Source organism: Semicossyphus pulcher, unplaced genomic scaffold (assembly GCF_022749685.1).
Source record: "Semicossyphus pulcher isolate SPU_LCO1_2020_fin unplaced genomic scaffold, fSemPul1.0.p SCAF_3, whole genome shotgun sequence".
Lineage (NCBI taxonomy): Eukaryota > Metazoa > Chordata > Actinopteri > Labriformes > Labridae > Semicossyphus > Semicossyphus pulcher.
In genome coordinates, this window is record NW_027211704.1 from 3,267,995 (window position 1) to 3,280,056 (window position 12,062).

At 44.4% G+C, this 12,062-nt stretch overlaps 1 protein-coding gene across 2 annotated transcripts in view; it reads left to right on the forward strand.

Moving 5' to 3' along the window:
* Positions 1–12,062, forward strand: part of slc12a5a (solute carrier family 12 member 5a) — a 125,937-nt gene that overhangs the window by 80,644 nt on the left and 33,231 nt on the right. For both annotated transcript variants that reach the window (XM_069677958.1, XM_069677959.1), the window contains exon 4: positions 773–919. In XM_069677958.1, coding sequence (XP_069534059.1) covers positions 773–919 — 147 coding nt within the window. The remainder of the gene's footprint in view (positions 1–772; positions 920–12,062) is intronic.

Here is a 12,062-nt window from a genome sequence, read left to right on the forward strand (position 1 = left end):
TCTCTTATTTACTGTGTATATAATGCACATTTTTTCTTACTGCTATTTATGCCTCTGTGCTTTCTCGGTGTCATAGCAACTGTAACGCCCGAATTCCCCCCCATGGATTATGAAAGTTTTTCAGATTCTGATTCTGACACCCGAACTTGTAAAAATAGAGCCTAGGTTTAAAAATCCCGAACTTCTCCTTTAAAGTCCGTCAACCCACACAGAGTCTGACTGAAACAGAGGCTATGCACGTGATGTCATGGTGAGCAGAAGTCACTGCGGTTACACCCACTGAGCGGCAGAAAGCACGTACGGAGTGCACAGCTCCATATCACATTTCAAACTGGGCTTCGAAAGTAACAACCTGTGAAGTCCAAGAAATAAATGTCTCTTTTTTTCTTAATATTGTGTGACCATCTGTGGTGTGTTTTTCCAGCTCTGACCCTTGGAGAAGAGAATAAATGTATTAAAGAAATGAGCACACTCTGGTTCCCAGCATGCACGGCTGGTGTGCTGACTTTTATTGATTCACACAGAAGCGAGGAGTCGTTCGGTGAGCGCGGCACATCTGGTGTGTCGGGCTGGTGCCAAAAAAGGAGGCGAAACTGAGATAAATATTTACCTCCTGTAGATTCAAGCTGTCTTTGATCCAAAATGGTAAAATAGAAATGCATTGAAACAGAAAAACTTGTGTCACAGTGTATATAATCTATAATAGTCTATAATTTTTAGTTCTAATAATCTCTTCCTCCTCCTCCTCCTCCTCCTCCTCCTCCTCCTCCAGGCCCCTCAGCTCGGCACCCTGATGGGCGTCTACCTGCCCTGCATCCAGAACATCTTCGGAGTGATCCTCTTCCTCAGGATGACCTGGTTGGTGGGGATCGGAGGAGTCATCGGGACCTTTGTCATCGTCTTCATGTGCTGCACCACGGTGAGTTTCTCACCTGCTTTCATATTTGCAGCAGGTTGACCTGGTTTTACCCTGAAATCAGACATGTACGCATTTTACAAAGTGTCATTGAAGAATGACCTTAAACCGGTGAACAGCATTACAGGTAATGAGCTGTGCAGCAGTAAAAGGTAGCAGCTGTTCACCATTATAACGTTCACTGAGGGCAGCGGAGATGAAGGATCTGTGGAGCTGCTGGGATGAGGGGTAGGCGAAGTCATCATAAATAGTCATCAGTCACCAGTTCTCACTTTAATACTATAAATGTCAAAGTAATATAAATAAATACGGTTCATAATAAGCGCTTGCACAGACGACTTATATGGTTATTTTGGTGGGTTGAAAGTTTGGCCTATGAAACGTAATTATCAGCCACTTTAGCTCCCACAATTAATCAAAAAGTGTTTTTATGGAGAGGCCCATCTGGAAGTTAAGTGTTCAATATTAGGTAGAATTAACCATCCTTCCATTTACCCTCCTTCCTGCATCCTTAGAAGGACGTATTTGAAGGCCGATTGCCTCATAGCGGCGCGTCGAAGGCTCCTTCAGATGCGGCCTTCTTTTCCTGGGTCACGAAGGATCCATCAGGGGCATCCTTCTCGGCCCAGCGGGATTCATTGTGCGCCAGTTCAAACGTGATGGCGGACTCTCTATCGGCCGAGGAATACACTTTTAAATGTAAAAGTTTTGGTTTCAATCACAGACTGTATAAAAAGATGGACGACATGACAACTCCCTAAAAGTGAAGCCAAACCCTCTCTGTCGCCCCCTGCTGACTGGCTGCAGTATAGTCATAAAGCCCGCCTCCTCCATGTAAACAGATGGGACATGAGTCTGACAAGTTTCTTTTTAATTAGTTATTTGATGTTGTAAAAAGGATGATTAGAGGATGGATTAGCAGAGTAGAGGAGGATCTGCGAGATGAGACGTAACTAAAACAATCGCTACAGTCATTGAAGTTTCCATATCTGTGAACTTTAACCTCAGACCAACGCAGAGAAGCTGTTCTGCTGTTAAATACACCGGTGTGCGGGATCTTTGCTTATTTTTCGGTAAGTTAAGTGTGTGTTTTGGTTAGCGGAAGTGGCTACAGTGGCTCCACCCGCTGATCTCTACTGCTCTGGCTCCAAATGACGTCACCAGCACAAGAGGGCAGCTCTTATTACTGGGGCTGTTTGGCATCAACGACGTCGTCCATCTATATACGGTCATTGATATCAACTCAATTGAAAAGCTAGCGATACAAATGTTAAAAAAATGAAAATAATAGGTTAAGTTACATGATGAGAATTATGCCAGTTAGGCAGCTAGCTACCTGTTGCTAGGCGACAGGAGCGATGTTTGGTGATGTAAGGGTCAGGGCGGGAACAGGTGGTGACGCAAACAGGAAATCCTCTGTAGACCAGACCGTCTCAATAGCGGTCGAATCCTCCGTAGACCGCGTCCTTCGAATGATGCAGCCCCTGAATTGAGACACTGAGCTATAGACTCATCCATACCCTTCTTTATAACAGGAAACATTGGAACAGGCACCCACAATAACTTCCTTTTAGTTTAGAGTTTCAGAGTGTTGTTACCGTCGGGAAATAAAAACTATTTTTACTGTCTAAAAAGGTAAAATTGACCCTGCTGCAAACCTGACAGAGCCCGTAGGGTGACTCTTCAAAGGAGGAGTTTTAACATGAATCTTATTTTAGCCGGTTTGATCACACTGACCACCAGTGGAGCGTGATGTTGCTGCAGCTGCAGCCCCGTGACATCAGCAATGAAGGCTATCTTCAGACATCTCACCAAACAACGAGCTTCCCCTTGAGCTCGCTGCGGCTCTGTCATCGCTTTACTTGTATTTTAACGACACAACACATTTTTCGACGTGTAAGAAGAATAAAATGGATGATGAGACACTGCGATGCTCCCTGGTTCCCATAAATATCAGTGCTACAGATCTGTCATGTGTCAGCGTGATTCTGGTGTCGGACTGACGTCCCGCTGTGGCCTTGAGACTCGTATTACAAAAGACAGAGTCCCACAGGACGGGCGCAGCTGCTGTCAGTGATCTGAGTGGCTGTTACACGCTGATTGTGTTTGACTTGTTTGATGCGTTTGATTGTCAGCGACCATATAATCTGCTTCCCAACACCTTATCCATCCTGGAGATATTATTAGGTGTGCTTATGTAATTGTGCAGGGCAGTTTAGCTCGCTCTGTGTGGTCTGTCAGCCTGTCAGGGTTGTGTTTCTTGTGCGTCGTAGCAGGGCTGTATGTTGGCATGTCTGTGTGTTTGTGCAGCCTAGATTCTCCTCCAGCACAGAGTGTATTTATAGAACAACCCCCTCAAATCCCAACCATAGCAAAGTTGCCTGCACAGACACAGAGGCAATATGCTTCCCAATCATGTCTCTGTGTGACAGCGTGAAGAGGGCTTTCAAAGAGCACAGCGAGGGAATTCAGTCTGTTTTATATTGATTTAGTTTGCTATGTGAAAACAGATACAACATTTAATTCTTGTATGCGTTTTGGGATAAAAATGTGAATCATTACCTCCTTAAAAATAGATTAAAAAATGCCTGTTAAGTGTTTGAGATTGTTTTCTATTTGTGATCGATGTAAAAACACAGATTTAACCCATTTTAATTCTCTGTATATTTATTTTCTGAAAGACAGATTCTGTGTAAGCGTCTGAAAATGTGCCGTGCTCAGTTTGAACCCTTAAATCGTGCAGTGTAATAAAATAACTCACTAAAAAGCCTCGCAGATAAAAGCTGGTTCAGACCCAGTTTGACAGGATGCCATGCAAACACACACAAACACACGCGCACGCACGCTTTGCCAAATGTCTTATGCTTGCACACACACACTAAAATCTCGTTACAAGTCACACACTGGTGAGTATTTAATCTCTTAAACATACATTCTGCTCCTCTCTCCTTCTCTCGCTCATTTCTTCTCACACACACTCCTGCACACACACACACACACACACATTTCTTATCAGTCACGGCGTGCTCATTGCAGAGCCCCGGGGCGATAAGCCTGAGCGTGAACGGTGTGTGAGAAACCCCCACCTCTCTCCTCCTGAGCTCCTTACATAACACATAACCACCCTGCCCTCCAGGGGGTAGCCAGATACACACCGCAGGAGTGTGTGTGTGTGTGTGTGTGTGTGTGTGTGTGTGTGTGTGTACAAACATGTATGCAGCGATCCCCACCTTAGTGAAATCCACAGGACATGAAGTGTTGTAAAGCCTGATAATATACAGCAGGACCCCCCATGTTTTATTCACGTGAAGGCATGATGGGATATCACTGACGGAGCACTTCTCACCGGACGCTCAATCACAGCAGCGCACACGTCTGTAACCGTCGAACACTCGCGCCGTTATTCTTCCGTCACGCAGCATTTTGACAGAACATTAACGAGCCGCCGCCGATCTGGGAATCATTATTACACGAGGACCGAGCCTCCGTGTGACACGTTATTCCATTAACCATGAAATTATACACACAGCCATGTTTAAATGGCAGAATGCGACCGCAGACGTCGTTCTCCGAGCCGACACACTCGACCGTGCGCTGCTTGTGTGTATTTTTAGCCCTGATAACGAATGCGGGCTTGTCACCAAGATAAAATGAGATTTAATATTCTCGATGGAAAGTCATCTGTTGTTTGGCCTTCCTCATTACTTCCAGGTCCTGAATCCAAACGCCGCGAGGCGAAGAGTGCTCTGCCCTCTGTCGTGACTCATTTAAATGCTAAAGATGCTTTTCTCTCCTCATCCCTTTTCATTTTTCACTCTCATCTCTTTCGCTTCCTCAATTTCTCCCAGCCTTTTTTCATTTTACTGTCTCATTATTTCCTCTTTTCTCCCCTCCTCTCTTTTGTCACCTCTGCCTCTCTCTCTCTCTCTTTCCACCTCTGCCATCTGATTTCTCTTTCACCCCTCTCCTCCTCTTCCTCCGGCAGCTGCATCTCGTCCTCTGCGGCTCAGTCTCTACCTCGAAGTCAGTCTAAAAAGTAAAAATCACCTCCGTCTCCTTCGCCTGACACTTCTGCCTTCCACAGTATGCCATCCGCAGGGATTCCAAGTGATAAACAGCACGCTGAAAATAGACGTCTACCGCACAGTTGTATGAGAATTGATGAAGTTGTACTTGAGAAAAATATTTGTGTAATGAAGCGTGCTAATGAAGCGCGCTCTCAGGGCAGCGCAAAACTCTGTTCCTGTCAAAACCAATTTCTGCTCAACAGCGAGGTCGATTAAAGGCCACGTCTGCAGAAACAGACCGTAAGTGTCCTTTGTAGTCAGCGGCGTGTGTGTAACAGCGAGCAGACCTTTCTTAAAAATTCAAATCAGCATCTTCAGCAAACATTCCTCGGGCTCAGACGTAATCATGAAGGCTTAGCAATTATTAAAGCATCGCTAGCATTCACAGTCACTGGGAAATTAGCCCGCTTCTGTCTGATACAGGCCGGGAGCCAGGCCCAGCCCTCAGGATGTTCTTTGCTACCTTTTATTCACTATTAGTTTGTGTTAGCCGACACCTTGGGCCATCACAAGATGAGAACGGCCACTCCCGACTCGGGGCCGCGTCGTCTCAGGAGCCAACAAAAACCCCCCTTTTTTTGAAAGATGCTTTTGGCTACATGATGTCAGTGCACATACGTATGAAGGTACTGCAGTTGCATAAATAGTCTTACGAGTATGAACTTTGGCAGCGAGGATCCTGAAACTTATGGCAAGGTAACAAAGTAAGATTTAGGGGCTTGCTGCCATTGAGATATTACCCACAACATCTTCAAAAAGACAAAAAATTCTAATAAAAAATGATGATTTGTCAGCACATTTAGTTAAAAATGACTGTTTCACGTGTTAAAAAAAACTTCCCAAGTTCATGAGCTTCAATTTGAGCCCAAGATGACCTTTCTGTCTTCATGCTGTGACCAAAATGCTTCATTGCACCTCAATTCAGACAGAACAGATGAGGGAAAGCATGTCTGTCCTGCTATCTGAAGTTACAGCAAATGCTGAAAACTACATCAGAAAAAAAATGCTGCCGTTGTTCCTCATGTAGAGGACAGATGGCGAGGCGGCATAATCTGATCTTCTCTACTGGCACGCTCAGAGGCCAGAGGGCGCTTTTTTATTTTCAAAATTTGAGAAGAAGCGACTCCAGGATTCATAGAGAGAGATAATGTTAGCACCACACAGTATAAAGTGCCTGTGCAACATCAGGAAGATCAGACCCTACCTATCAGAGCGTGCAACACAACTGCTGGTACAGGCTCTCTTAATATCACGCATTGGCACCCTACTGGCAGGCCGTGCTGCATGCATGCAACTTCAAACCTCTGCAGATGATCCAGAACGCAGCAGCGCGACTGGTCTTCAATCAACCCACAACAGCACACGTCACTCCACTGGCTCCCAGTCGCCGCTCACATCAAATTCAAACCCTGTTGCTTGCTTACAAAACAGCAACAAAAACGTCTCCTGCCTACCTGAACGCCCTCATCCAGGTCTACACTCTGTCCCGCCCACTATGCTCTGCCAATGAAAGGCACCTGGTGCTCCCATCACAACAGGGCCTTAAGTCTCTAACTAGACTCTTCTCCTCAGTCGCCCCCCGGTGGTGGAACGAGCCACCAAACTCCACTCGGTCCGCAGAGTCCCTTTCACCTTTAAGAAGAAGCTAAAGACCCAGCTCTTTATGAACACCTCTGACCTTGATACTGAAACTATTGATGATGATATTGAGGATATTATTGATGTTTCCTACGATACACCCTTTGCACCAGCGTCTGATCGCACTTGAAGCTGTTTGTTGGCACTCACTGACTTTGTTCCCTCCGTCTTGATTTGTATTAACTCTCAGATGTACGTAGCTTTGGACAAAAGCGTCTGCTAAATGACATTGTAACACTGTAACATTGTAAAGTATATTCTCATTGAGCAAACTCTGAAACCATCACTGTGTTAGGTTACCTGCCTGAAAGTGGGACAATAAAGCAGGCCACAGGCTCTGGGTCAGTGGGAAAAAAAGGTGCAGCACATCCTGCAGCCACTACAGCAGAACACCAGAGCCTCCAGTGTTAGTCCATCAGTCGCAGTCTGATCAGACGTGAGGTCGTCAGGTGAAGTAGACAGAGTTTTTGGCCATCAGTCATCTGGCAAGGGGAAATAAAAAGAGACAAAATGAAGACTTATATCTGCTCCTGAGTGCGCATCCACTTCATTTACATTTGCGTTAAATCAAAGTTTGACCTTCTGCGATCTTTTTCATACTTCTCCTAACTGTCAGAGTCTGTGTTTGTCACAGCAGCTGATTGATGACATATTTTAATTTCCCCGTCTGCACTGACTCCAGGAGGGTCGTGTCACATAAAGTAGGACACTGCTCAAAATATAGGAAAAGTGACCGAATAGGATTTAAAATAAAAAAATCTCATCTGCGAGCAGCGTGGCACTTGAGGCACTCCGGTCAAAACAACATGACAGGCGGTCCATCAGGAACTTACCCGGGGATAGAAGTGAAATTACCAATTTCAGCAGAGACCAGAGTGGGTTTTAAAAGGTCACAGTTGGTACTATATCCTGTCTGCAGCTTGTCGTGATCCAGATTCTTTATCATGACTCTTTAAAAGGAAATGATACGTCTACAAAAGGAGCTGAATCCCAAATCTAACAGCTTAACATCGACCGTTAGCTAACCCCACTAGCCTCAGTTATTGCTGCTACACCTGTCAATAGCCAGTCAACCACCAGTACATATTACATTTACAAAAGTGGCAGATTATTCAGTCATGTTGTTAAACAATGTGTCCTTATTTCTAGCCAACTAGCACTCATACGTCTGCCTGGAATGATATTGTAGCGAGCATACGTATGAGATTTAGCTAATTAGTGTTAGCTTCATTAATAGTGGTTTAAACTCTGTAGCTGCGTCCCAATCCAATCAAAGGCTGTCCCAATTCGAAGGCTCCTTCGGATGTGGCCGACAAAAGCGCCCTCCTTTTCCCGGGTCACGAAGGATCCATCAGGCGCGTCCTTCGCGGCCCTGTGTATCCCGAGATTCATTGTACGGCAATTCAAACGAGATGCCGTTTTTGGTTTCAGCTCGAATCGAACAGCTAGCGTTACACGTTAGCACGTTAATGCCTCGATACAAATTATCTTTAAAATAATAGGTCATGTGCTGTTAGTTATGCTTGCTAGTTAGCCCACTTGCTACCTGTTGCTAGGTGACAGGAGCGGCGCTTGGTGACGCAAGGGTAATGGCGGGAACAGCAAACAGGAAATCCTTCGTAGACCGGACCGTCTCATTTCAGTTCAGCCTTAGCGCAGGCTACGAAGGTCTCATCCTCCGTAGACCGTGTCCTTCAAAGGATGCAGCCCCTGGACTGAGACGCAGCTTGTATCCAGTATTTACAGGATGTCAGGGAATATGTAAATGATCTTGTTTGAATGCTTATTTAAGAAACCCAAAAATAGTGTATTTAGCAAATTTTATGCTTAAGGGGAAATGCTACATTAGCCTTCCTACTGTAGGTGGTAAGCTGATTAGCAGGGCATGCTAACATTTACAGATTACATTTGAAGGAAGGCACACAGTTTTATCCACTTTGTCTTTTGTCTAAAAAATGGCTAAAAAAAAAGACTCACAAACTTGCAAAATCGCTGTTCAGGCGTTTTTCACCTCACCCTAAAGGAAATGCAGCATGTTGTCCAGAGACATGCATTTCCTCCAGTACAGTACATCAGCCCTGTTTGACTGCACTAGTAAGTCTAAACCATATAAATCCATCAGTGTCTGTCCTCCTGTACAGCTGTGTGTGATTCAGTGACTCAGTATGCGACGGGGTACCTCTGCGTGGCTGCGGCCCACATCTGATAAAACACTTAAACAATTACTGTCTTATCTGCTGAGGTGGGAGAAGAGCTTGTGGCCTCATTATGACCAGATTAGAGAGAGGAGACGAGTCCCACTCATTCAGTCAGTTCACCGGCCCTCAGGTGACAATAACCACATTACAGCCTTCACAGAGACGGACGTAATGATAGTCGAACATAACCGGCTGGGACTCGCCAGTCGTTGTTTCATTATACATCTCACTGGTTCTGTTTTGTTGCTGCTCTACGATATTAAATAAAGTTGATGCCTTTACACATGTGATTTCACCGTACAGAATTGCAGCGTATGAACTACACAGCAGAGTAATATCTAAAAATGATTGCTAATAAAAAAGATAAGCACACGGTAGTGAGGATATCAACATTTTAACCCAGGAAACTTTTGAATGCATCACAGAGCCGGAGTGAGACTGGATTTTTTTAGGCTAAATCTAAAATAGAGACTTTTATTTATTATGTTATTGAGACAATTTATTCAGTTATTTGGTATAAAACTTAAACACTATAATTTTCCACAGTAAATTAAACGACTCCATCCACCCAGGTGTCTCTCTTCCCAGCATCGTTTCCCCGCTCCTGCTCAGAGAACCAGATGCGTTCCCCGAACCAGCTGAGATGTAAACTCTCTCCAGCGTGTTCTGGATCTACCCCGGGGTCTCCAACCAGCTGGATGAGCCCGGAAAACCTCCAAAGGAAGGCACCCAGGAGGCATCCTGATGAGATCCCTGAACCACCAAATTAACCAAATTAACTAAATACACATTTTTCACTGTCAAGTTTTTTACCCCCAAAAATATCAACATTATTTGAGCATTAAAGCAATTTTAAAATTACTTCAAACCTCAATTTGTGATTGTTGTACTGTATGTCAGTTTAAGGCTGACAAATCCAACAGTTCAACATTTCTGTGATAAACTAAAATCATTGTCTGCAGCTGTCAGGCTCAAACATCAAACACAGAGCTCTCATAACGTGGCACGTTTCCTGTAGAGAGCAGACAGAAGCTTGTTGACATTTTAATGACCTAGTTTGTCTTTACTTTTGATGCTGTTAGAAATGTTGCACACTTGGACAAAAAGGGGAATCCAGGCGTGCATGGGTTTTTAAAATGATTTTACTCCACCCTCTGGAAATACAGAAACACACACGACAGTCTGGCTGCAGACCTGCACTCTCAGGTCGGTTCTGTTGCAGCCTCTGCTGTCAGGCCTCCTCTGCTGTCAGGCCTCCTCCACTGATACTTCCTGTTTTAGCGTTTCAGTCATTTATATATTTCAATTGTTCTACTATTACGCTGACTAACAGTAGCTTCTTATTCTTATTCACACTCTCTATTGATGTATTCTGTAAAAACGGAGATAATCGGGAGAGAATGATGTAAATTTATACAAAAAATAAAGCTTGTTTAATCTGCAGTTGCAGCAAGTTAATGTGAAAAACAGACCACTGTCAGTATTTTGTGGGACACAAGAACCTAATATGTCTACACGCATGTAAACCTGAAGACCTTCAGAGGAAATAAAGGCCAATAATTATTTTAATTTACATTTTAATTTGAAATATATAAATGACTAAAACGCTAAAACCAGAAGTATCTACACGATTTTATTTTTTAATTTATTACGTCCATTTCCAGGCCTGACAGTGCACAAGGCCTGACAGTGGAGGAGGCCTGTCAGTTGAGGAGGCCTGACAGTGCACAAGGCCTGACGGTGGAGGAGGCCTGACAGTGGAGGAGGCCTGACAGTGGAGGCTGAAACAGAACCGACCTGAGAGTGCTGGTCTGCAGCCAGACCCCTCTCGAATCACAGGCACATCAGCCCATCGTGGCCAACGTATTGCCGGACATCTCGGTCTACTGAAAACACTCTTGCTTACTCAAACATAAGGCAATAAAAGTCTGCTTGCACTGTAGTTCACCCTCACACTTTGACTATATTCATCACCCTCACACAGTTAATGTTAAAGCAGGGTACATGTGCTCACGTTACTGTCTTCCTCATTAGCAAACACGGCGGGTGCGGCACCTCAATATAGATTTGTGTCGCTACATTTATACATTGTTTCATCACTTTTGCTCACCTGAAACACAACCACAACCTTATCGTGGCTGCATGTTGCTGGACATCTCGGTCTACTGAATGACGTGTGTGCACCCGTGCATCCTAAAGACCCTGTGTCCATACTCATTTTAACTACAAATAAACCTACTGAAATATTACTGACGCTTTTGTACATGAATATAAATCACATTCCGACTGACAGACCATTCCTTGTGTCCAGTATTTATCCTTTCAGATGTGGTTGTGTCTATCTACTGTACTCCATATAAGTATATCCCTAACGCCAACAGGTCCAAGGTTAGGATTGCAATGTAAGCGCTCTTACCTATATTTCAAAAGGAAAGTCACAAGTGTGCAGAAAGACACTAGGATAGTGAGTATCTTCATTACGCACAGAATGATTTTGCAATTAAGAGTGTTTGGAGGTTACTCTGTCCCTGGAGAGGCCATTTGGGCCTCAGTGGATGTTTCACAGAAATCTCACCCTGGGGAATGAGGCACATTCTGCCACAACCTGTACAATAAAAACAAAATCATGTGCTTATTGAAATAATGACTAAAACAATAAGGGAGATAAAAAAGTGTTGGCACAATTAGAAAGTTTGAAAACAAAGTGAAAGCTATTTTAGAAGATGGCACGAGCTGCTCTCACATCTCCTCCTGCTTCTCTTTCTGTCTCTGTCCGGCTCTCTTTCATGTGCACACAATGTTAGAAGACTCAGGAATTCAACAATAGCATTTGAAAGTATGATGAAGTCATAATGCTGTCTTTGTACTGTCACACACACTCTCTCTCTCTCTCTCTCTCTCTCTCTCCCTCTCTGTTTTATTTCTCTGGCCCATTCTTCCGCTCTCTGCCTGCCTCCCTCCCTCTCTCCCTCTGCAGGGCAGTGAAGGCTGCATGTTTGTGTTGCAGGCGAACACTGATCTCCACTCTAGCATGCCCTCACATTTCTCCTGGTGTTTTTCTCCCAATGCATACCGCCGTTACGTCACAGTTGTCATTGGCTGCCTGAATGTGCTCTGACAGCTGTTGACAGGCCCAGTGGCATTATTATTTATCTAATCAACAACCAGTCGGCTGCAGCATCCAACATCGCTGTAAATTGATGTTGTCCTCACGTTAACTCAGTCAGGGGGGTTTTGATTTTA